The following is a 27,674-nucleotide window of genomic DNA, read 5'->3' on the forward strand; positions in this document are numbered from 1 at the left end:
CGGTGTCCATTGATACACATGGACATCATTGAGGACCACATGCCCGAGTGCGTCTTACGACAGTGTGGGCATACATAGAGTATATCCCCTGACGTTCGTCATGACCTCCGACACTACCAGCGGGACGATCGAGCCGCCGTTGATGATACATTTCTGGCTTTCACGGGTGTCCAGCTCCACCGTTGGCAGCACAGGTTGGGCACTTCAGCGGTGGTCGGCCATGTGACTCCCATCATGGATTACATGCGTTGGTATCATGGGATCACACGCCGATTGATCGGCAACCCAGCTTTGCGTCCCGCAAGGGATGTAAGATACACAGCACTCGCGGAGAAGTACGAGAAGTTGGTAAGTTTATCATATTTAGATTTATTTAATTGTATTAATTGTTACGTTTGAAAAATAAATTTTTTTTTTACTGTTGAACACAAATGCAGCTGGTGGCCGTACTAAAAATCAATTTTATTCAATATAAGGTGAATATTTATTTAACTTTTATAACCTTTATTTGGACCTCGAACAGCATCTCGTCCAGGAGATTACCTCATATTTTGCACCAGACCCATCTCAGGAGCCTACGGAGCCATCTCAGGAGCCTACCCAGGTACCCGTCGATACACAGGTTTGATTATTCAACAAACGTAATGTATTCAATATAAATAAGAAATGGTACTAATTAATATATATTTTTTAGGTTCATCCTTCAGCACATGTGACGGCAACTCCCGACGAGGAAGAGGTCGAGTTTCCAGACCCAGCTCAGCCTGGGATTCTGAGCGTGTCAGTGGGACTAGATCCCAAGAAGAAGCACGTCATAGTCAAGGGCGCAAGGGTGAGGGGAAGAGGAGATGATCATGACTTAGAGCGCCCTGTTATTAAGAGAAAAAAGGGGGATGGAGACGATGGCGAGGGCGGTGGGGATGGTATGAGCCTTAGGCCTAAGGATAGTGTCACGACCCAACCAGAGGGTCATGACGGGCACCCGGAGCTAACACACCGAGCACCTCTAAACATACATCTCATAAACATTTCTGGGTGGACCATAAAGATAGCTCCTGGATATCATGATCTGTAAGGACATATATCACAATATAACGACACATCTCTATATAATCTTCAACAATTATGTCCATCATCACCAGCCGACAAGGCTACTAAAATGTTATACAATGATATGGACCGGTAGAGTTATGAAATGTCCAACTATACACGCATGTCTACGAGCCTCTACATAGAATACAAGTGACCATAAGGACCAATACCAATAGACTGCAACTCCGAAGTAAGTGGAGTTCTCCTGAGAATCCGCTGATAAATCACCTACGGGTCAAATCCGTGTACCTGTCTACCTGCGGGCATGAACGCAGCGTCCATAAGAAAGGACGTCAGTACGAACAATGTACTGAGTATGTAAGGCATGAATAACAACATAATAAGAAATATATATTTTTAACATGAGATAAAGATAACCTATACATCTCATTGCCTCTTAAGGCGGAATACCATGCATGCTAACTTTAACTTTTTAAAGCAATATTATAAATATATATAGAAGTACACTACCCGTCCATATAGGTATGGTATTATCTTGCCCGACCATAGAGGTGCGGTGTTATCTTGCCTGGACATGTAGGCGCGGTGTTATCTTTCCTGGCCATATAAGCACGGTATTATCTTGCCCGGCCATGTAGGAGTGGTGTTTTATATATATAGAATCTTGCCCGGCCATTAAGGTGCGATAATATGTGTATAGTATCTTGCCCAGCCGTTAAGGCGCGGTATGTAAAAGTTACATATATAAATACATTTAGCATGCATAAGAGCCCAATTAAAAGCTACCACTCTATCTGAGTGACGTAAGGTCGGTAACCTCCGATTATATTATGGAATAATCATCATCGTTATATCTCACCTTGAAGGAAGAATTATCATAAGGTGAGATCAACAATAATGAATAAAATCAAGGAAATCATGAAATAAGCTCAATAATCTCATAATAGCATTAAAATCATAAGCTTTGGAATTTCTAGAATTGAAATCATCATCATCATGTTCATCATAGAAAACATCTCATATTTAGTATCATAAGAATCTTTTAAGAATCATAAACTTCTAACTTTTGGAAGTAAGAAGGTTATGGAAACACACATGGAATCATAACATAGGAATCATGCCTTTTGAAAGAAAGGGACTAGCCTTAACATACATTTTCAGTCGCCTTAACTTTAACTATTTAACGCTTATCCTCCCAAGCTCGTAAATCTACATTCAAGAGAATTCATATTATCGTTAGGCTTATCGTCATATGCTTGTCTTAAGCCCTCAAATTAATTCCTTTTAAAATATGCCGAAATTCGGGCAGCATCTCCCCTGTTTATACCCCTAGCCCGAAATCACAATACCAACTAAACAACAACAATAAAAATATTAATATCAACCACATCATCATCAATACCAAAATATTCCATAAAACATCCCACACGATGTTTTTCAACTTACAACAACAATATACAATTCCTTTCTTCCCAATCAAGGAGCATAATCTCATCAACACACCAACAACATTAGATACCATACATATACATGTAAATCAGCCTAACCACATGGCCACAACATGCCTAAAACAGTCCATAAACACAACAACTACAACACAACACTTTATGATCTTCCTCCATAACTATTTTCACTTTTAAGACTTGCTAAACCTTCAAATCAACTCAACATAAGAGATAGGATGAAGAACATACCTTATACTTGAAGAACTTTAGCCACACATACTTTCTTCAAGACCAAACTCACCACAACATCAAGTAGAAGCAAGAACAATCACCTTTCATGGACTAGTTTGGTGTAATCTTGTTAAATCCTTGATTTAATGGGCTATAAATGTTTGGGGGATGAGTTAGGAAGTTTATAGGACTAATGAGAATGCAAAATGATGAAAAAAAATGGGGTTGATGGGGTTTTTATACCCCTTGAAAGTCGGTGGAACCGACTTTCCAAAGTGGGACCTGCGGAAGCCATTTGGCAGTTTGAGGGGTTATCTTAAAATGGCCATAACTCCTTACTCTGATGTCGTTTTGACGAGCGGTTTGTTGCGTTGGGAACTAGACTCGACGAACTTCATTTTGGGATTTTGAAACACATTAAAACTCCTAATATACCTGGAGATATACCCCTCCAAAGTTGACCCAAAATTCTATCTAAAATTCTGCCAACTTTTTTCTAAATTTTTGAGAAATTTATTTTTTTCGATTTGCTTGGTCTCGGAATCTTCCGAAACTCTCCATACATGATATTTATCATTAATCATACTTGATAATGGTCATGTCCTTTGGTTTCAAGGTTGTCCTTCCCGGTTACGACTTACGAGATTGTAATTCATCCTTTACTTCATTGTTACGTACTTCCCATGACTTATACCTTCAAAAACTTCATGGGACGTCTCCGATACTCCATTAATACGGTGAAGTACGTAGCATGCTCATGCTCTGAAATTGCGAGGTGTAACAGATAGTCTCCGGCATACCACATGTGGAACCCACTAGTATATACAATAATCTTGTACAGTTTAAGTAAATATTATTTATTTAAAGCGTTCTATTTATATTTATAAATATTATCTTAGTCTTTATTATTGTTTATAGAGTGTCACATCCTAAATTGATAATAAAAAAAAAACGTGACACATTAGAAATAAAGTTATGCATTAATTTAAAAATAACATGAAACCCTAAAACATAAATAACATAAAGTTAATTACTACAAGTCTTCAAATAAAAATGAACTTCGAGCACTTTTCAACCACTAAAATGACAATCCAAATTTTTGCGTATCTCTGATGTATTAAGCCTACCTTATTAATCACACAAAAATAAGTAGGGTTTTATATAAAATATTGAAGTTCCGGATACGTAAAAAAGTGTGAAAATATAAAAGAAAGAGAGTTTCAGCGAAGTAAATAGCACCTATGGCGCAGTATTTTACTGCGCTAAAGGAGATAGTCAAAATCCTTTAGCGCAGTAAAATACTGCATTAAAGGACTTAACCATGCCGTTACGGTTAAGTCCTTTAACGCAATATTTTACTACGTTAAAGGTATTTTTGTACCTATTTTTTTTTTCTTGAGATATTTTGGTTCACTTGGTCTTTCATTGGGTCATTTTGGTTCCAGACTATTTGGAAGGGCCTATGCCTTTGGTGTAGTAATTTTGTCGTAGCTACTAAAGGCTTATGATTTTGGTCTAGTAGTTCCACCACGAGGACCTAGCGTGCGGGTGTTGGATGATGTTTATGCTTAGTTGTTGTCCAACTAATACACTGGTTGTAGTGTATTTCCTGTGTGTGTGTGATGTATTACTCAATTCTCGTGCACGGTATTTTAAAACTTGCTTCGAGGGGGTATGATGGGGGGCAAGGTCGATCTTACTATGTCCTTGTGGCTCATCACTCGCTGCTCTCTTGCAAACCTTACAGTTAAAATTCCTTCAGACGCTTAAGAGTTTATGATTGTTGTCATGTCAACTGAGGTTAGCCGTCCACTTGGTTCGTGGAGGCTAGAGTTATTCAATGTATCTTAGCTTATGTTTATTTAAAACATTTTGAACAATTTGTATGCGTATTCACAATCAAAATTGAATACTTCGATTTTCAGACATTAAACCCCTTCACATAAGCGGAGATGAATGAACTATAATATAATCTATATGACATTTAGAATACGTCTCTTGAATTTATACTCAATTGTTAGATGATCCATGACTAGTATGTCGGCTTTGGATTATTATTCAATTAGGTAGCTATTGTATTCCACTGTCACGTTTAGATATGAAGAATGGTTACTTGTCATTTATGTGTTTCTATGATTATTGGTGTAGCCAGTTCACTTAGTTGGATTCGGTGCTCGTTAAGTGTTGGTCACGACCTTGCTGATATTGGGTCACTGACCTTTAATGTGGGCAATTCGCGGTGGTCTTTAACTTTTGCCCCTCAAATTGGTGGTACTTAATTTTTGACCTTCGCCTAAAACTTATGGGTTCCGGATTCGAACCCCCGCGCAGTCAAAAATTTTTCAAGGCAGAGTTTAAATTTCGCTCTGTCGGAGGGGGTAGACTTTACCTTGAGGCATATTTTATGTTTTTTACTTTTCAAGGCAAACTTTTAGTTATGCCATAAAGAAAAGTTCCGCCTTATGGGGCATACTTTTAGTTATGCCTTAACTAAAAGTGTGTCCCATAAGACATATGTCACGACCCAAACCGGAGGGCCACGACTGACACCCAAGGCCCTACTCGGCTGAGTGTCATACTACCATTCTATTCATAAGTCACAACTTTTTATGAACCTTTAAATTATGAAATGACGCCTCCGTCAAGTAAAAGATGAAAACTTTTTAATAGAACTTTTTCATCATGTCAAGGACTTCTCCCTTATCGTTAAGTCAAAGAAAATCTTTAGTCACAATAAAATCTTTAAATCAATGCATATGAACACATCGACCCATGTGGCCGCCTTACACAATTGTTGACATCGCCCCCAGGCAAAGGGACGTCAGTACGAATAATGTACCGAGTATGTAAGGCAGAACTGAAATAATATATCTCGACCCGAACGATGAAAAGAGTAATAGACTCAGTCTGTACCTGTAACCAACAGGGGCGGAGCCACATTGGCTCCAGGGGGTTCATCCGAACCCCCTCGGCAAAAAATTACAGTGTATTTTCAAAGTTAAAATTATTTTTTTATGTATATATAGTAGATGTTGAACCCCCTGACTTCTTCGTGTATTTACCTTTTAGAATTTTTGAATCTCCTGGATGAAAATCCAGGCTCCGCCACTGGTAACCAACACTGATAATCGTGTATGTGCATATGAATTTTTACAACATTATGTGTGTATATATATATATATATATATATAATGCATACTTTCGCCCTGCTCGTAGGCCCTTCGAGTATAATAGCATAATGGCCCCATCGGGCAGCCCTCTCGGGCATCATAATCATCGTATACCAGCTGATCAGGTGGTTTGCGTATATAACGCCATAGCCCTTCCCCTTCCCCATAAAATCATGTCGTACATATATATAAGTGTGCAAATGCATGATAATCTTTGTAAAACATCAAAGGACTCCCGTCGGAGCAACCTTTAGTTCAAAATGAGAACTTCTTCCACTTTTCATTTGTCTCCTTCGAGACTTAAAAATCAAATATGAAATGCATATGAATAAAGAAGCCATGTGAATGTCTCCTTCGGGATTTAGACATCATTATGAAAACATACGACTTATGGATGCCCCTTCGGGACTTAAGAAGTCAAGGAACTCAGGATATGAACAACACCAATATAAACATAGGGACATGAGCTCCTACATCTAGGAGTGGATTCATTATGAGTATCGCCACGTTCGTACTTATCATAGATCATGCCAAAGTGAAAGAAAGGATAACCTTAACATACCTCAAGTCGCCCAAGCAAATCCAACAATCGGGCTAATTACAACTAGCACGTATTCCTATAACAAGGAATACACATATAAACTTAGATGATGCTACTATATCACGTATATCAACAAGTTGATTCTAGAGTAAAACGGGCAGCATTTCCCCTTACTCTCCAATCACCTCAACATATACAACAACCCACAATAACAACAACAAACTTACAAAAGTCCTTAAATACTCCTTTTACTGCCCTTACAAAAAGTATACATCAAACAACCCAAAGTATATCAATATATAATAAATTATATACACTTCCTTTCTTCCCAATCAAGGAGCATAGTCTCATCAACACACCAACAACATTAGATACCATCCATATACATAGAAATTAGCTCAACAACACAGCCACAAAATGCTCAAAATAGTGCATAAACTCAACAACTACAACACAAGACTTTATGACCTTTCCTCCATGACTATTTTCACTTTTAAGACTTGTTAAACCTTTAAATCAAGTTAACATAAGATATAGGATGAAGAACATACCTTATACTTGAAGAAATTTAGCCCCAACAACTTTCTTCAAGACTAAACTCAACACAACATCAAGTAGAAACAAGAACAATCACTTTTCATGAACTAGTTTGGTGTAATCTTGTTGGATTCTTGATTTAAGGGGTTATAAGTGTTTAAGAGAAGTGTGTGAATGTTTCTAGAGCTCACAATAAGTGTAAATGATGAAAAGGGGGGAATAATAGGGTATTTAGACTCCTTAAGAGTCGGTTCCACCGACTTTCCAAGTGGGGCCCGCGGGGAGCCATTTGGCAGCTTGGAGGCATAGCTTGAAATCCCCATAACTCCCTACTCCGATGTCGTTTTGACGAACGGTTTGTTGCGTTGGAAACTAGACTTCCTGAACTTCAATTTAGGATTTTGTTTCACTTCAAAACTCCTGATATACTAGGAGATATACTTCTCTAACTTTGACCCAGAATTTTTGTCCAAAATTCTGTCGAATTTTTCAAATTTTCAACAAACTTATTTTCTTTGATTTGCTTGGTCCCGGAATCTTCCGAAACTCTCCATACATGATATCTATCATTAATCATACTTGATACTGGTCATATCCTTTGGTTCCAAGATTGTCCTTCCCGGTTACGACTTACGATATCGTAATTCATCCTTTACTTCATTGCTACGTACTTCCATGGTTTGTACCTTTCAAAACTTCATGGGACGTCTCTGATACTCCATTAATATGGTGAAATACATGGCGTGTTCATGCTCTGAAAGTGCGAGGTGTAACAACATAACTAAAAGTATGCCTCATAAGACGGAACTTTTCCTTAAGGCATAACTAAAAGTTTGCCTTATAAGACAAAGTCTATGCCTTAAGGAAAAGTTCTGCCTTATGGGGCATACTTTTGGTTATGCCTTAACTAAAAGTCTGACCCATAAAGCAAAACTAAACTATGCCTTAAGGAAAAGTTCTGCCTTATGGGGTAGACTTTTAGTTATGTTGGATCCGGCATAACTTTAGTTTTTCCTTCCCCAGCCCTATCTTGCGAAATTATTTTTTTATTTTATGCCTGAATGAAGTTCAAACCCAGAACCTCAGTTCGCCCATCTTTCCAGCAAAAAAAATGCTTTAATGTTTGTCCATTCAAACAATCTACATTTAGCATGACAACATAACCTAACGGGTCATCATAAGAGAACACAATGTTTAACTAGTCTCACTATACATAGATGAAAAGAAGAGGATAAGAAAAAGGGTTGGCTTAAATTACGACCAAAAAAGAATAAACATTACAGGTAGAAATCAAACAGATTATTTTGTAAAAAATGAAGAAATGGATATATTATTTTAAAAGCGGAAAAGGGCTTAAAATACCCTCGAACTATTGGAATTGGTATAAAAATACCCTCCATCCACCTTTGAGCTCCCAAATACCCCTGCCGTCCACCTATGAGGTCTAATATACCCCTGCCGTCCAGCTATAGGGTCTAATATTCCCTTATTTCTAACAACTTCATCTCAATTATAACACGACAATATTTAATTGGTTACCCCATATGATTAACTAATCTAATTAATTTTAAACCCACTTACCCGACAAACCCGACCTGCCCTAAGTTAACTAAGGCTAAAAATGAAGTAATTTTATCAAATTATCACTTATTTCTACCGGAAACAATAAAAATTGTGGTACGCTAATGCTTGATTCAAGCACTAATACCAGGCTGCATAATAGTTTATCCACTGCCCGCTCAGTTATTCCCATCCAGCTAATAACCCTCAAATAACCTTCTAAAAAGAAGAGTAATTTAACAAAAATCAAAAGAAAAGGAAAAAAAAGTTAAAATTAGCAAAAAAAATAAAACCAGTATGCAATAAGTGATTGGGTAACCAATTCCTTTCGCACTTACCATGAAATACTTATGGTATATTTGGGACGGTTTGGGTTTGTCGAGTACGTGGGTTGAAATCCGATCAACATAGTATAAAATTAATTAGATTAGTTAATTATATGAGGTAACCATATAAATGTTGTCATGTCATAAATGAGATGGGATGTTAGAACGCAACCACGCAGTGAGCACACCTTTTACTAAAATAAAAAAAAAAAAATAAAAAAAAAAAAGAGATTGGGCTGTTAAAAATAAGGGTATATTACCCAATAAGTGGACAGCGGGGGTATTTGAGGGCTCAAAAATGAATAGAGGGTATTTTTATACCAATTCTAATAGTTCGAGGGCATTTTAGGCCATTTTCCGTTTAAAAAAAGAATGAAGGTGCAAATAGGAAGCGGAACAAACATTAGGGTACCAAATGCAAAGACCGTCAAAAAAGAATGCTCCATACTTGAATCAAAACAAAAAAGGGAACCTGCATATCAAAACAATAATACAATTTTGTTTTGCACAAGAGACTAGGATAATACAGATGCACACTACGTAATTTACGAGGAGGTTTATGCAACTACTACACTATTTATTAGTAACTTCTGGAACTATTATTAATTTCATGAGGTACATATGATAGATACTTCTCGTGCACAGCCATGATACTATTGCCAAGAATGTACATAATATACAAGATTTACAAGGAGACTAAATTCATGATACTACTGCCTAACAACAACATACCCAATATAGTCCCACAAGTGGGGTCTGAAGAGGGTAGGATATACGCAGACCTTACCCCTACCTTTGTAGGGTAGAGAGGCTGTTTCCGATAGACCCTCGGCTCTCACGATACTACTGCCTAGATGAACATAATATACGACTAAAGAATACCCAATATGGGCAATACAACAGCAATGGCCAAGCCACAGAGGATCAATCATTCATCCATGGAAATCACAATAATCAGAAGGGGCTGCTTTCAGTCTCTTCTTTCTGTAAATGGATCTGCATGCAAATATAAAATCTTAAGAATGTCACTTGTGGCATCTTACAATATTTCCATCAAAAGAGCATATTAAAAAACTATCTGATGCAAAATTTACAAAAATTTAATGCAACTCCAGCCTTTTCTGGAATAGATTTTTTTTTTGTTTTGTTTTTTTTTTTTTTTTTGTTGATAAGTAATGATTATATTCTCATATGTTCAACTTATTTCGGGGCAACAAACTCAGGAGGGTCAAGGGGAAGGTACTGACACTGTAGATTGGTGGTCATTACCAAAGGAATAGTAAAAGATGTTTACTAATTTCATCCAGCAGTTTATACTAAAGCCATATTTGATTTAGGTCTTGTATAACACTTTTCTTTTTATAAGTTTAGAGCTTTTGCAACGCTTGAAACATGATATGTTATCCAACAATAAACCCGTGGCGGTTAGCCAGTTTTCATGCATGAATAGTCGAATACTGCTCTCCAAAGTTCTCCTTTTATCCCCTTTTGATGAAGTAATTACTTCTCCGTGAGCTTACAGCCAACGACAACGAGTAGTAGCATTAATGAACCATCAGAAGGGTGCCCTGTATTCCCTGGCAAAAGCACCATTCTATTGCATCATAATGAATGCTTCAAGACCATGCATACTTGTACCAAGCAAGCTGATTAAGCAAATACTGAAGTGCACTTAAATGTCTAGTCATCAAAGTGAACAAGTTTCAGATTAAATAACTTAATACAGAAATAAGTATCTCAATCAGCAAAAAGGAAAGGTTGCTAAAAGTCAACTTTACCAGTAAAAGATCCTCATCAGTTCCAAATGATTTGCGTGCCCCTTCTAAACAGCTTGAGGTGACCTTTTCATGCTTCCTGAATAAGGTTTCCAGGCAGACGTAGATCCAAGATTTTAAGTCAGTATACACATAATACTGATATACTCACTACTATTTGTGGACAACAGATACGAACTTTGTATAAATATATAGTTTCTTAAAATTTTATATATATATATATATATATATATATATATATATAGAGAGAGAGAGAGAGAGAGATGTATGTTAAGCCCACAAACTCTCCCAGACGAGATGAAACTAATTGTATAAGTCAAAATAAAAAAGGTTGATCTTAGATGTAGGATTTGTCAAATTAGTCAAGGTATTACTCTCTCAAATCATATGAAAGCATAATTCTGCAAGTCCAAATAATAAAGGTGGATCTCTTAGATGTAGGATTTGTCAAACTATTCAAGGTAATATTTCCTGCCCACTGTCCTACTACATCAGCAGATCAAGTATGAATTTTCTTCCTTGTGTCAACTGATCAGAGAAAAAAATTTACAAGTAGTCAACTATGCAGTCTAGATCGTGCTATCAAAACTAGAAAAAGTTCCTTCATTATAGTGCAAATCATCAATTTACCAGGACATTCAAACACACATCACATGCACTTCTTGTGATGAATTGCACACTGTAATGTCCCATATTTCTCAAATCTTCAAATAACTTAATCTTATCAATAGAACTTAGCACCGTAGCATGCAGGATGAACCATATCTCATGTGTTCTGCTATGCTCTGGGGTCGGAGAGATACTACCCTGTTAGATAATTAGACTTCTTAAAACATAATACAAGTGTACAGTGTATACACTGCTGACTCACATAAATGCAATGTGTAAATTGTAACGTGTTCCTTGAAAGGATTCAAGCGTAAATCATTTGTCTTAACACAGTGACCCGATTTCTCATCTTTTTTATCTCTTATTCCTCAAATGAAATTAGAGCATTGGTGAAGAATCCATTTCCATGAAAACAACAGCATGTTGGGTAGAATAAAACATCGTTTTCGATCAATTTTACTACTGTCGTATTTGTCCAAGATTTTCGCACTCTTTGCGTGTTTTACATACACCCGCACCACCTTTCACTCTAGATCCTCCTGCAAACCCAACCCAAGAAACCGCGCCATTGTTATAGTTCACAGATGCTCTTACGTTCCACTAGAAGGTAAGACACCTCCCCTTCGTGCAACATCATGCATCGGAGAGTATGAGACTTTCCCACCAACTTTTGACCGCCACTGCAATACCTGTAGGATCGACTCGTTATTTCGATTTGACCCATCTTAGTCCTAGTTTATTTCGGTGGCTGGAACCCTAGTCCTATGACGATCCTAGAACTTTCCGGCAGCATTTCTTCATCTACCACTTCATGCCCAATTTTCTAGCATCATCCAAATTGGAATTGGCTAAGAAACCTACCTAGTGCATTCAAAAATGCTTGACCACTCTTCAGCAAGTTTCTGATGACTAGTCAATTTCTGGTGACATTTGTCAGAAAAATCTTCACAAAATATCTTATATCAGTCTCTTTGTCAACCTTTGATAGTTCTTCTTGTAGCTTGTGGCTCCTCTGATAAATTAATTTTTACTGTTTATCTTTAATTCCAACTATGAAATTATTAATATTTGGCAATTTTTGTTCGAAGAAAATGAAATTTGGTAAAACGAATCTTATGGTTACCACATAACATCTCAATTGGAGGATTAAACTCTTGACAGTGGTATTTATCTATCAATTGTGGGCCAGAGGGCACCACTCATGAACATCTCACCAACAAGCTTTAGATATTGATGTATACTATCTCGTAAAGTACTGGAGAGTTGATATTCAACTGTGCTGTCTTTTGTGGAAATCTATTAATCACTAAATTGACAATACCTTTTTGTCCTTTACAAACTCGCTATTTAGTTAAGGAAAGGCCTGCACCCTTAAGGCTGTTGTTTCGTCCCTTCTAGACTTACCTTTTCTTTTTTTTATAATGGTATGAAATCTTACATTAATTCTCATTACCAAGATGGTACTGAAAAGGTTGCACAAACTGGACTTCCCCAACTTACATGACAAAAGAATCTAGCAAGTCCAGAAAATCCAACACATCAGGAGCAAAAGACCCAACAACAACAACATACCCAGTAAAATCCCACGGTGTGGGGTCTGGAGAGGGTAAAGTGTACGCAGACCTTACCCCCATCTCAGAAGATAGAGAGGCTGTTTTCAAAAGACGAGAAAACATGACGAGAAAAAGTTAGACAAGCACAAACAGTACAAAGCAAAACGGAAATGAAACTAACGAAAGCGACAAAAGCCATAATAAAGCAGTCTAAGAAAAAGAAGCAGTAGCTAGCACAGATAAATACGATAATTGTGGTACAAGAAATGACTAATATTTGCAAGAATCAAAGGACAAGAAAATGTAGATCGAAACTGCGACTACTAGTACGACGGGATATGTGGGACTACCTACTAGCCTTCTACCCTAATCTGAGTCCTCCATAGCCTCCTATCTAAGGTCATATCCTAGGTAAGCTGAAACTGCGCCATGTCCTGTCTAAGGACCTTTCCCCAATACTTCTTCGGCCTGCCTCTACCTCTTCTGAAACCGTCCATTGCTAGCCTCTCACACCTCCGCACTGGGGCATCTGTGTCTCTCCTCTTCACATGCCCAAACCATCTCAGCCGCGCTTCCCGCATCTTGTCCTCCACCAATGCCACTCCCACCTTGTCTCGGATATCTTCATTCCTAATCCTATCTCACCTGGTGTGCCTACACATCCATCGCAACATTCTCATTTCTGCGACTTTCATCTTTTGAACGTGCAAGTTCTTGACTGCCCAGCCCTCCACCCCGTACAACAAAGTCAGCCTCACTACCACTTTGTAGAACTTGCCTTTAAGCTTTGGCGGCACCTTCTTATCACACAGCACTCCCGAAGCGAGCCTCCATTTCATCCACCCTACGCCAATACGATGTATGACATCATCATCAATATCCCCATCTCCTTGCACAATAGACCCAAGATACTTGAAACTCCCTTTCTTTTGGATAGCCTGGGTTCCAAGCCTCGCTTCCACGCCAGCCTCATGTGTCACGTCACTAAACTTGCACTCCATGTACTCTGTCTTGGTCCTACTCAACTTGAATCCTTTAGACTCCAGAGTTTGTCTCCAAACCTCCAGCTTAGCATTCACTCCGTTGCGGGTCTCGTCAATCAGTACTATATCATCCGCGAATAACATGCACCATGGCACCTCACCTTAAATTTGCCGCGTCAAACCATCCATCACCAAGGCAAATAAAAATGGGCTAAGAGCTGATCCCTGATGCAACCCCATCTCCACTGGGAAGTGTTCCGAGTCTCCTCCCACTGCCCTTACCCTAGTCTTCACTCCCTCATACATGTCCTTGATCGCCCTAATGTACGCCACAGGTACACCTCTAACCTCCCAGCATCTCCATAAAACCTCTCTTGGTACCTTGTCGTAAGTCTTTTCTAGGTCGATGAAAACCATGTGCAAGTCTCTCTTTCTTTCCCTATATTGCTCCACCAGTCTCCTCACAAGATGAATGGCTTCTGTAGTCGAGCGCCCCGGCATGAATCCGAACTGGTTCTCTGAAATGGACACGCCTCTCCTCACCTTCATCTCCATCACCCTTTCCAACACTTTCATAGTGTGACTTAGCAGCTTGATACCTCTATAGTTGTTGCAATTTTGAATGTCGCCCTTGTTCTTGTACAAAGAAACCATCGTACTCCACCTCCATTCCTCGGGCATCTTCGTCGTCTTAAAAATGACATTAAACAACCCAGTCAGCTACTCCAAACCTTCCCTGCCTGCACTCTTCCAAAACTCTCCAGGGATCTCGTCAGGCCCGATCGCTCTTCCTCTATGCATCCTACGAACAGCACCCTTAACCTCATCTACCTTTATACTCCTACAATACCCAAAATCGCGACGTCTCTCGGAGTACTCCAAATCTCCCAACACAATGTCTCTGTCACCTTCCTCGTTCAAGAGTTTATGGAAGTATGACTGCTATCTCCGTCTAATGAGAGCATCCTCCACCAATACCTTGTCATCCTCGTCCTTAACGCACTTTACTTGATCCAGATCCCGTGCCTCTCTCCCTTACCTTGGCTAGCCTGAACAATTTCTTATCCCCGCCTTTGTCCTCTAGTTCTGCATATAGGCGTTCAAAAGCTACCGTTTTTGCCGCCGAAAGACCCAATATTCCCAAACAATAGATTATGAATACATTTAAATTTTATAGCAGCTACAGATTCCTTCTTCCCATCAAAGCATCTTTTGTTTCTTTCTAGCCATATGGTCCATGCTATGCATAAGGGAACTGTCCCCCAAAGCTTCTCTGGCCTCCTGTCAATCTCTGTGTTTGCCAAATATGGAGTAGCTCTCTAAAGTTTGATGGCATTATCCAGTGAACTCCAAAAAAGCATAAAAATATAGAGCAAATCTGCCATGAAGAGCTACAGATAAGTAGCAAGTAATCCAATGATTTCCTAGCATTCTCACATAAAAAGCACCTGCTGAAAAGAATAAATCCTTTCTTCTGCCGTCTATCATGTGTTAAACACGCTCCAAGAGTAGCAATCCAGCGAAAGCAAGCCAGTTTGGCACTTTAGTCTTCCAAATCATTTTCCAAGGCCAATCTTTTTAATATTCCACTGGAAGCTCTTGCAGCTTGTCATAGCATGTCTTAACAGTGAATGATCCATCTTTACTTGCCAGATAGAATTGACAATCTTTCTTGCAAACATCTAATGTCACATTCTACATTTTCTGCATAAAGGAGGCAGCTTTGGTCATTTCCCAGTCATTAAGCTTTATTCTAAATTGAAAGTCCCATCCTGAGTTAGAAATGCATTCTGCCATTAGACAATCCTTATCTCTGACCAACTTGCATAAGGAAAGAAACATGTCCTTAAGTATCTTCACACCATTTATTTGTCCATGGCCTAATTTTCTCCCATTTCCAACTTTTAGAATTATACTATATTTGAACCCCCCCCCCCCCCCCCCCCCCCAAAAAGAGGTTCGCAATATATCTCCAAATTGCTTTTATGTATGAAGTCTTAACAGGTTTGGGATCCCAACAGCCCTATTTGCCATATTCAGAGACAGTAACAGATTTCCATAAGGCATTCCTGCCATCATTCAACCTCCATATCCACTTGTATAACAAACACTTATTGTGAATTCTTGAGTCCCTTAACCCAAGACAACCCCCTTTTTTACATCTACAAACTTTTTGCCAATTGACCAAATGAAACTTTCTGGTAGTGGCATTTCCTTCCCATAAAAACTGGTTTCTTAACCTATTTATCCTCTTCTTCACTTTAGCAGGAATAGGAAGCAATGACATTAGATAAGTTGGTATCTAGTTCTAGAATACTATTAATTAATGTCAATTTGCCACCAAAGGACAAGTATTGTCTCATCCAGGGAGTGAGTTTCATTTCAGACTTGTCAATGATGGCCTGCCAAATATTTGTTATCTTTTCCTCTTGCCCCCAGAGGAAGTTCCAAATAGGTGGAAGGAAAGCTTTCAACTTTACACCACAATATCCCAGCCAACTCCTAAATCTGGTTATCTGCATTTACTGAGAAAATGCTACTTTTAGCCAGATTATTTTTAACCTAGACACAGCTCCAAAAGCTAATAAGATCACGCTTAGATAAAGGATTTGTTCTCATTCTGCACCATTGTACTTGTATTATGTCTTTGTTCTATCTCTTAAGTCTATAAGTGAAGCTCTATCACATAAGCTATGACTAAGGACAATTTTTTTCATTAAAGTATCTATTTAGAGCTTGTTCCTGTTCCTCCATGTAAATTTCACTGTCGGTTGTTAGTGGGTCGATGGTTAATTGATCAGCTTAGAACATATTAGGTTACCAAAAGTATACTAAGATATTAAGACGGACTATTGTAAACATACTTGCAAGTGGTTAAAATTGCTTCCCTGTGTCTCTTTTATCCATGACTGTTATTTGCAATTAGCTCTTCATCAATTAGACATCAAGAATATATTTCTTCACAATGGTATTCAGGATGAAGTATATATAGAGAAACCATCAATGTCAGAGTCTAAGGGTCCTAGAGGTCTAAATCTGTCAATTACGTCGATCATTATACAGCCAAAAGCAGTCTCTTTGAACATTACTCGATAAATTGAGACATAGTTTATGAGTTTGCATGACTTGTTGTGAAACTAATCATGAAGTGTCCTATTATCATTCTGCTTCAGATGTGCATTTTTATTTTATTTTTGGTAAAAGTTTATTATGTTGATGCAGTTAGTGATCAAGAGAACAACAACAACATACCCAGTGTAATCCCACAAGTGGGGGTCTGGGGGGGTAGTGTGTACGTAGACCTTTACCTCTACCTTGGAGAGGTAGAGAGGTTGTTTCCAGGAGACCCTCGGCTAATGGGAAGGTAGTGATCGAGAGAGCATTAACAAATCAAAAGGTCTATCCAGCACCTTTAGACCAAGGACCTACGCAAATTGCAAATATTTTCTTGGGGTATTGAGGCTGCCCATGCAGATGTGGCATTATAGAGAAAGTATACCTAAGTGAGGATCCTTAAAGATTTTGGAGACATAGACGATAGGTTAGCAAGTTAAACTATGTTACAGTGATTTGACCAGACATTGTCATTCCGAGAGTTTGTACGTCAATTTATGGATCTCCATTTGATCCAATTCATTACTATGTAGATGTAGTGGCATGTATCTTCTTTGTAGATAAAAAGTTCCCAAAAAAATACTTAACGAGCATAAAGGACATGAGCAGATCGTTGACTATACTATACAGACAGAGACAGAAAATATCACCTATACAAATACAGACTGGCAGGGTCACCTTCTAATAGACGTTCCAGCTCTGGATACTGTGGTTTGTTAGGAAGAAATTCAACGGCTTGAAAGAGCAAGATACAAAATGTGGATGCAAGATCACGTGAAAGAAAATATAGGGCCAGTACAATATCAACTTGTGAACTCGTAGGGATGAAGACCCTACACCGAGAACTAACGTTTGCATAGACTAGCAGACAGAACTTGTGAGTATGATACTGATACTGCACTTGGTATAGCATTTAATCCAGTATTTCATTAGCGAACCAAGCATGTAGAATGATGGTCATTTTGTCATAAAATCTATGAAGAGACGCCATTACTAAGTTTGTAAAGTCAAAGGACTAACTTGCAGACGTATTAACTAAATCATTTGCTAATCCGTGAGCTAATTATATATGTAGGTTGAAACAAACTTGATACATACTACATCTATACAGTATACACCCATTAAGGAAGAGTTAGATAGCTAGATAACCTGTTTGATTGTGTACAAATGTAACAGTTTATTACATCGGAAAATGTAATACTCCCTTCGTCCCAATTTATGTGACCTTTTTTACTGTGTATGGAGTTTAAGAAAGAAAATAAGACTTTTGAAACTAGCAATCTAAAACAAGCCATAGACATTTTGTGGTATAAATCATCTCGTTAAGGGTAAAGGAATTTTAAAGTTAAGTTGTTTGTAAATATAAAAAGGTACTATTTTTTTTGGAACAGACTAAAAGAGGAAAGTGCGGCTTTTGGAGCTACTCAACACTTCTCCTCCTCTGGGCTCAACTCCAGACTCTTTTCTGGAATTCCAACTCTAAAGGTCTCTTATCGGTTAGAAGCTGCTATTGCAATCTTATCGGTACATCTTCACAATCCCTTTGGCCTTGGAAGACTATTTGGAAAAGTAAGGCGCCTCACAAAGTCAAATGTTTTACTTGCTTGGTATCTCATGGAAAATGCCTTACTCTTGACAGCTTGGAAAATAAAGGCAAAATACTTTGTAATTGTTGCTCTCTATGCGGAAGGGATTGGGAGGGTGTGAACCACTTATTTCTATATTGCAGCTTCACCAGTCATAGTTGACATTTTATTCTGTGTCATGTGGGTATTAAATGGTGCATGCTTAGGAGCACGGTTGGTTGTCTCCTCTCATGGCACAAACAGGATATGCATAAAGCGTCGGCTTACATCTGGAAGTCTATCCCAGCAGTAGTTTGGCGGGTTGTATGGAGAGAGAGAAATGGTAGAATTTTTTATAACAAAAAAGACAATCAAGTTAATCTAAAGCACAAATGTATATTTTTGCTTAATTTTTGGTGCAACATAACCTTTGCAAATGTTTTGGAGCCGGAGGCGTTGGCTGAGTTTCTTAGTTCTTTACATTCACAGTGAAGCTATCTTTTAGATGTACTTCTGTCCAGCTTTTCCTTAAACTTGGCCCCTTCTTTACATCAAATTAAATTCTTTCAGTTACCTATCAAAAAAAAAAAAGTGGGCAGAGGGAATTACACATTGTAAAGTGTGTTGATGATAGGCTATAAACACAGGTTTTTAACTATATTTTGCCTCTTAATTGCTACACTTTAATCGTGTTTGAGCTATAATGTTAGTATTTTTATACTTATTAGGTGTGTTTCTTGTGTAGGACTTGTTCCTGAGTAAATGAGCGTTTTCGAAGTTCAAAAGGAGATTTTGGGACTTCGGAGTCTGAATAGAAGTTCAACCAACAAAAATCAGGATTGAGTTCAGGATTCGAGGACTAGTTATGCATGCTAAAAGGTGAAGAAAACGGACGACAGGAGGCAAACCAGGCGACGCGTGATGCGCCAGCGACCAGTAGCACAGCCTGAGAGAAAAAAATGAGGTTGCAGAATATTTGGCGTGCCGCCCGCCTAGCGCCATGCATTGCGCGGGGCGGTCGGCCAATTTCGGGTTGTTTTCAATTTCTGATTTTTTAAGGGTATTTTGGTCCGAGCACTTTCTGCTTATCCTATAAATATATGAAAAGCACGTTTTTTAAAGGACTTTTGATCTAGGGAGCATTGGAGGAACGTAGAAGAGGATTTGACAGCCGAATTCGTTACTTTCCATCACGATTCGATTCAATACGGAAGTTTGGATCAATCGTCGATTGTAATGTTTTCTACATCTATTTCTCCTATGTTCTTTTATTCTATTATGGAGTAGTTTCTTATAGGGTTTTGACAGACATGATGTATTTATTAACGTTTTTAGATTCGATTCTTCTTTTATTGCTTGAATTCATTAACAAGGTTTTGAATTGAATTGCAGAGTTATTTACTATTTTATTTAATTGAAAGAAGAATAGTTTGGTGGATATCTTTGCATTATTTTGTTTGGTTCTAATTGGTGATTCTTCTAAGTAACCGAAAGAGCTTCTTGAATCACTGGTTGAACCAGCCAAACAACGGGCAAGAGAGCTACCCCTAGAACAGCACCATCTCATGATAGTATTTCAATGGAACTCCTTGATTTGGCCTTGATGCTGTGGAATTCCACGATCAAAAGTGGTTTACCAAGTTCTTCCCAACCGTTAATCCAACACCGGAAGAGGAGATAAATTCAATCAAGCTGCGCCTTAATTATATTGATGTTTACCAGAGCCTAGAGCCTTGATCGACTGAGGATATTCTCCTTGACTAATTCATTGGGTGATGCGAATAATGATATGGTGCGGGAATTCTATGCCAACTGGGTCCCAGGATTGGTATACACTTCAGACTATGTTATCCAGGTAAGAGGGACGAGGGTGAATTTCTCGTACAAGGTGATTAATGAGTTGATGCGGTGCCCTAAAGTACCTTGCGTCGAATATGATGACTTCTTGTGGAGGCCCGATTATAAGGCCATTCATCACACATTAGGCGGGACAAATTTCGTGGCTGCTTGGGTCCGTGATGCTGATGGGTGACATCAGCATATGCGCCGATGTGATTTCAATATGGAAGCCAAGGTTGTATTGCGTTTTATCAACTGCCGCACTATGCCCACAGACCATGACTCTACGGTGTCCAAAGAGAAAGTGTACTCGATATACGCCATCTTAACTCGTATGCCCATTAATATGGGAAAAATCATGATCACAGTAATGGGTAAGACTAGGAATGATGGTAAGGGAAGGTTGCTCTATCCAAGCATTATCAACAATTTGTTGATTAAGGCCGCGATGCCTACAAACCAAAGGGGTGATGTCATACTCACCTGTTCTAAAAAGAAGTATGATGTCACGTCAGTGAAGGAATCTACAGGGGAGTCTAGTGCTAGGCTCACTGCTGCGCAGAGGACAAACCGCATTGAGCAATCAATTTCTACTTCTAATGGCGGATTTGCGAATCGGGCTGCGAAAGGAGAGGCAAATTTAGAGGAGCACCTCCACGCCGGCCAAATGGCAACGGAAAACAAAGCAGCAAATAAATTACTACACCCATACTTAAGCTAAGTGTTGTCCTCAATGCGGATAAACTAATTTAAAATTCAAGAACATATGCAAAAACTATCGAATGGATTTAATAGAAGGAAAACTTCTCTTGAATATCTTCTGAGCTTGATTCAAGAGCAATTCAAAGAAGCTCTTACAATTACTCAAAGAACTGCACTTCAACAACAATATACTAGCTTAAGTATTCAATAACGTAGTTCTCTTTCGATTAACTAAAATAAGTAAAACATATGCATAATGTTCAAAACTACAAACGAGAATTCTAGCAAGAAACATAATCAATCTGTAAATAAGTCTCAAAACACCATGTCTGTCAAAAACCTAAGATAAACTACTTCATAATAGCAAAAATAAACATAATAGGAGAAGAAAGTAAACTAGAAGTCATTACAACCAACTTTCGTATTGAATCGTTTGTAGAAAGTAGAAAAGTCTTCTCTCAAACTCTAAGCCGCCTCCCAAGATGTAGCCGCCCAAAGATGAGCACCATCTCATAACGACATGGAACTGAGTAGTGTTTCGATGAAACTCCTCGATTTGGCCTTAATGCTGTGGAATTCCATGGTCAAAAGTGGTTTACCAAGTTCTTACCAAACGTTAATCCAACACCGGAAGAGGAGATAGATTCAATCAAGTTGCACCTCAATTATTTTTATGTTTATCAGAGCCTTGATCGATTGAGGATATTCTCCTTGACTAATCATTGGGTGATGCGAATCATGATATGGTGCGGGAATTCTATGCCAACTGGGTCCCACGATTGGTATACACTTCAGACTATGTTGTCCCGGTAAGGGAGAAGAGGGTGAATTTCTCGTACAGGGTGACTAATGAGTTGATGTGGTTCCCTGGGGTACCTCCTGCCGAATATGATGACTTCTTGCGGGACAAATTTCGTGGCCGCTTGGGTTCGTGATGCTGAGGTGTGCCACCAGCATATGCGCTGATATCATTTCAATATGGAAGCCAAGGTTGTATTGCGTTTTATCAACCGCCACATTATGCCCACAAACCATGACTCTACGGTGTCCAAAGAGAAAGTGTGCTTGATATACGCCATGTTAACCCGTATGCCCATTATATGGGAAAAATCATGATCACAGTAATGGGTAAGACGAGGAATGGTAAGGAAAGGTTGCTCTATCCAAGCATGATCACCAATTTGTTGATTAAGTCCGCGATGCCTACAAACCCAAGGGGTGATGTCATACTCACCTGTCCTAAAAAGAAGTATGATGTCACGTCAGTGAAGGAATCTACTGGAGAGTCTAGTGCTAGGCTCAATGCTGCGCAGAGGACCAACTGCACTGAGCAATCAATTGTACTTCTAATGACGGATTTGCGAAATCGGGCTCCAACAGCGGGTCCCGCTTGCACCATACACTGTATAGTTCCTCAATCTTGGAGCACCTCCACGTAGCAAGCATTGACACCATGAATAAAGACTACAACAGCGGGAAAAAAAAAAGGTCCTTTAATGTATGGGGTTAGCTATTTTGGTCCTTGATATATCCCCCTTAACGTATATGGCCTTAAATGTATGCAAAAGTAGACATTTTCTTTCCATAACCTTAAAACTAATGGAACTCATGTTAAAGTTAACTAGATTTGCTCACGTGCATTTCACGTGACAAGAGAAAACACAACAAATAAATGGAACCTTCATTTGCTCAACGAACAGAAGTGACAAAGAGTAAGTTCTCCTAATCTTAGCTTGCAAATCTGTAAGTTCTCTTAATACATGATGCACTGCCATCCAATAAATCTCATAGATGATGGATATCCAGTAAATTCTCTAATACTGTGTTATAGGTACTCCGAAACTTAGACGTTCCATTCTGTTTTACCATCGCTTTTGATTTCCATTGGTTGGTTCAGAGCTTCTCTAGTGTTTGTGGAAATCCTGTGCTGAATGGAGTTGGAAGTCAAGGTTTGTCCCAACTTGTAAAATGTCAAAAAGGATTTTAGGGAAAAATTTAGTTATTACTTGATGAAAGGAAAAGAGAGCTTGCCATCGTGCATTGGCAGCTGTGGACCGGGCTGATGAGGTTAAACTAAAGTTTTCCCCTCTCCCACCTCACTGCCGAAATAAAAAGTGAAATTAAATAGAAAAAAAAGGGGGAAGTATTGGATAAGAGGGTGGATCTAATAGTTGCTTGTTTGTGCAATTATTTGTGTCCTAACTCCTAACTAAGATATTTACAGTCTTTATGAATATTCTCTTAATGTTGATATTGTGCAAAGTGTATCAGCAAAATTATATCTTGTATGGTATAACTCTGGTCTGGCTCCTGCACGGAATAGCTGAGCAAATGTTGCGTGCTTATCTAGGTTCATTTGGTATCACTGGAAATCTTGCTTTTTCTCCAATGTACACCTTGTCTAGTATACTAGCTTTCCAGTTCTTTTGTTCAAATCAAAAAGATTCAGAGAGTATTAGCCATCTCTTCCTACATTGTACAGTGGCTGCTGACAATTGGGACATGTTACTACTCTATTTTCGGTCTACATAGGGTGATGCCACAGAACATCAAAGATGCATATGCAAGCTGGTGCCTATGGACAGTTGACAAATCCATCAGAAACATTCTAGATGATGATCTCAGCAAGTATCTTTTAGTGTGTACGGAATCACGGATGCTTTATTGGAATCTCAACTCCAATCACTCCCCTAAAGCTAGATGATTGCTTAACTATTTTGTTGGACAAACTTAACACCTGTAATTAGCATTGATAATGTTTTGAATGTTCATTCCCGAGTCACAGCATAGCCATCTCTTGTAATGGAGCCAACATCTGTACTTCTGTAACCCCCGCATCTCTTTGATGTATTTGAATGAAATTACTTACTTCATCAAAGAAAAAGATTCAACTCCACATTCTGCGCTGCTATGTAATGCAAATGAAATCATTTCTTTTTGTTGTGTTTTTTCTTCTTATATGAGATGCACTTGAGCAAATCCAGTTAACTCTAACATGTTTTGGGGTGCTCCGTCAGTTTCAGGATTGTGAACAGAAGTTTTGCGAACATTAAGGACCCTTTATGTTAAGAAGTACATATCAAAGACCAAAATAATCCAACCATTATACATTAAGGATCATTCAGGTTTTCTCCTCGACTTCAACGAGTATCCTTGTAACCTATTATTCCACATTCTATATTTACATGATGTAAAATTTCACGAGATGAACCTAAAATCATTTGAATGGTAAAATGAGTCATCATAAATAGGTGTTGCCAAGTTCTATTTTCTCCTCTTTTTTTTTAATGTGTTTTTTATTTGGTAGATCAAAGACAAACCTTGAACTGGCAGGATCACGAATCTCAAACTCATCTGTATCAGCATCATATCCACAGATGACAACATAGTGACCTGCATCGACATATTACCAAATTATTATGATTAAATAACAAAAGGAAATTGGTTCGCATTTAGATAATAAACAACTTTCATTCACTACTCTCACAAATTGATCTAAAACCATAATCCACCAAATGCCAGTGTCAAATCCACCAAATGCCAGTGTCAAAGCCCACACTTCAGAGTAGTGAAACTAAAAGGATGGAGTACATAAAGAATCTACCAAAGAAGCGCTACCAACATGTTCTACTCGACAGTGTTTGTAAGCTCCAAACAGCAAAAATTAAGGACACAGGTTAACAGTTCACCAATGTAGGATGTGCTGTCATTCATAGAGAAGATTATGATTGTATTCAACTTTTTGGGTTTAACCCTCTGGTAACCGGAACCCACTGGCCTGAGTAATTCAGATTCGCACGGCGTAGGCCCATTTAAGGGGGAAGCACTCCTACCAGGAATTTCTCCATTCCATTGTTTGAGCTCGAGAACTCTGATTAAGGGTGGAGCGATCCCATCCATCAGACCACATCATTTAGATAGACTTATGATGGTATTCTTTGAAAATGAAGGCAATGCTCCCTTAATGAACTTCATATCAAATAATAAACTCCAACAACTACCACAACATTGTGTAAATAAAGTTTCATGTCTCAACGTTAACATTTCTAACAGCTATTTATGACTTGTTTATAAAGATAATCCCATAAAATATTGAATTATATTGGTATCTACCTGGACATGTTATTTTTTTATATTCATCAAAAACAAAGTTTACAAAAATGACGCTTCAAGAATAATTATTACCCAATGTATTTTTTATTTTTTTTTGAAACTGGTAACTTTAATTATTACCCAATGTATTATTACCCAATGTTAGCCTAGTTTTAGTATCATATAAGCATATAAATATAGAGATACACTAATTTTATGTCAACCACAAGGAGATGCATTCAATTCTTATTCAGGACATTGGTGTGATTGAAGCTGTTTTTTCCTACGCATCAACAAGATGATGATCGATATTAATTCCAGTTGGGGAGGTACAAAATCTTCATGAGATCACCATGATATATGGATGCAGGCAGTGGCATAGCCAGAACCTCAGCAAGGGTGTTCAAACTTTAAAGTTGTCAATCTTAAATCAAACTACGCAATATTTAGCTAAACCATAAAAACAATTGTGATTAAACTATAATTTTTAAAGAGTCAAGAGAGTTTGTAGTTTTTTTAAAAAAAAATTAATATACCAATAGGACAGTCCTATTGGTGGATTTTATTTATAAGGAGATAACAATTGTATCTTACATCATGCTCAAAATAAGAACTAGCTAAAAGAAGAAAGACTATGACTATGTTGAAGTTCAAGCTTGTGAAGCTCTCCCTTCCTATTACATGAAATAAAGCTAACTTATATATGAGTTCCTCATTGTTAGTTGTGAGCTTTTTGTTATAGAATTGTTTTTTTTTTTTTTTAAGCAAAGTCCACTAGGCTTTTTGGGCCTAGGGCTAGTTTTATTAATTTTCTAGAAAGCAAAAAATACCCCAAAGGGAGAGTACAAGTAAGGGGGACTAGGCCTTACTTTACTAATCCTATGAGGCAAAAAAAAAAACCTCTAAACTAACAGGAATGGAAAAAAAATGAACTAGAAATGATCAAATAGGCTATGATCATCACAAAGTTTATAAAACACTCTGTGATGATATTACACATGATAATACTAAGATAATGAGAAAATAATACAAGAACGAGAATAGAGTCAAGGCCCTTGTTCTTTGAACTTGTAAAATCTTCTAAATCTTGTAATTCTATCACCGTGTCTTGTTCTTCTAGCCTTTCCAAAATATCTTGGAACTTCATCAATTTTTCTTGGATCTAGTCGACTTATTTGAAATGGTAGGAACTGCCACTTTTTGTTTTGCTTGCCTCATTGGAATATGCCTTGGGATGAATTCTTCAATCACCTTTCCGTCCCAACTCCCCTTCCTAGTGTGACTTTTATTTCTGAATTTTCCACTTTGCACCTGTCTAGGTGATATATCACCCTCCCTAGCAACATTAAAAAAATTCTGTGCAGTAGACTCCTCATCCATATCAATTCTAGCCTCTTCACCAACTGGAATTGCAACTTGCAAATTTCCTTGGGACTCAATTTGCACCACCAGGCTTTGCTGCTTAGCATTGTTCATAGGATCTTGCTGCACGATTTGCTTCTGCTTGGTTTCTGAATTCCTTTTATTCTTTAGCTGCAAAGAATTCTGAGTAGATGCATTTCCTTTCCCACCAGACTTTGCTACATTTGCATGTTGGTTAGCACTATTTCTATTCTCATGAACTGCAACTAATGGTCCTGTATCATTCTCCTTTGCTATGTGTTGTTGCTGATCTTTGACTTCATTTGACCTCACCATTTCATTGTCACTTGCACCATTTATTTTTGATGCACTTTGCTGTTGTTTGTGACCGAATTTCACTGGAGAATTAACTTGAATTATGTGCACTGCTGGACTGCTTTCATCAACCAAACCTTGCACCTTAGCACCAGATTGAGCTTCAGTACCAGGTTCTACAACCATATTCTCCTGAACACCAATAAATACATCATCCATGTCCTTGCCAAACATAAGATTAATGGCATCTTCTGATGGTTCTGAATCACCGGTCTGCTCATAATCAACTTTCTCCTCACTATTAATTTGATCCTTCTCTAAATCTTCTTCAAACTGCTCACTCCATGTTTTCCTTTCTTCACCAGTTCCATAAGTAGTAGATGGAACTTCTAAGCAAGCTTGGTTCAACGTAACAAGCTTCTCCACTACTTGGCATTGATTAATAGGAAATGTAGCAGCAGTAATATCTTTCATAGATGGCTTCAAGCTCTTTATTGAAGTGAAAGCTTTAGCATTAACATTAAGTTGCTTCTCACCAGCCTTATCAGCTACATGAACTGAATATGCAACCAGTTGTAAAGCAGTTGTACTTTCTGCAACCTCCACAAGATTACCATCACCAACAGCTGCAACAACCAACTGCTTCTCTAATCCATTCTTAGCAACCTTATTCACTGCTTGAACTGTAGGTGTTATAGCAAACTCCATATTTACCACATCTGCAATCTTGCCTTCTTCCACATTTTCTCCAACCTGATCACTCCACAAATTCCTTTCACCACTAAAACAAGTGCTGGAAGGAACTTCATGACAAGCCTTATTCATAGTGACCTTGTGCATATTTGGACTTGGAAAAGAGGCTTCAACCCACTGCTTAGTATTTAACTGCTTGCCAAGACCTA

At 38.2% G+C, this 27,674-nt stretch overlaps 1 protein-coding gene across 8 annotated transcripts in view; it reads right to left on the minus strand.

Moving 5' to 3' along the window:
* Positions 1-9,419: 9,419 nt before the first annotated feature.
* LOC132606128 (guanylyl cyclase 1) overlaps positions 9,420-27,674 on the minus strand; it is a 38,454-nt gene continuing 20,199 nt past the window's right edge. For 7 of the 8 annotated variants that reach the window (XM_060319481.1, XM_060319482.1, XM_060319484.1 and 4 more), the window contains 3 exons: positions 24,324-24,396; positions 10,642-10,717; positions 9,420-9,859 (listed from right to left, as the gene is read on the minus strand). In XM_060319481.1, coding sequence (XP_060175464.1) covers positions 9,818-9,859; positions 10,642-10,717; positions 24,324-24,396 — 191 coding nt within the window. In that variant the 3' untranslated portion in view covers positions 9,420-9,817. The other variant, XM_060319485.1, reaches the window with a different exon arrangement.

The sequence above is a fragment of the Lycium barbarum genome, chromosome 8 (genome assembly GCF_019175385.1).
Source record: "Lycium barbarum isolate Lr01 chromosome 8, ASM1917538v2, whole genome shotgun sequence".
Taxonomy (NCBI): Eukaryota; Viridiplantae; Streptophyta; class Magnoliopsida; order Solanales; family Solanaceae; genus Lycium; species Lycium barbarum.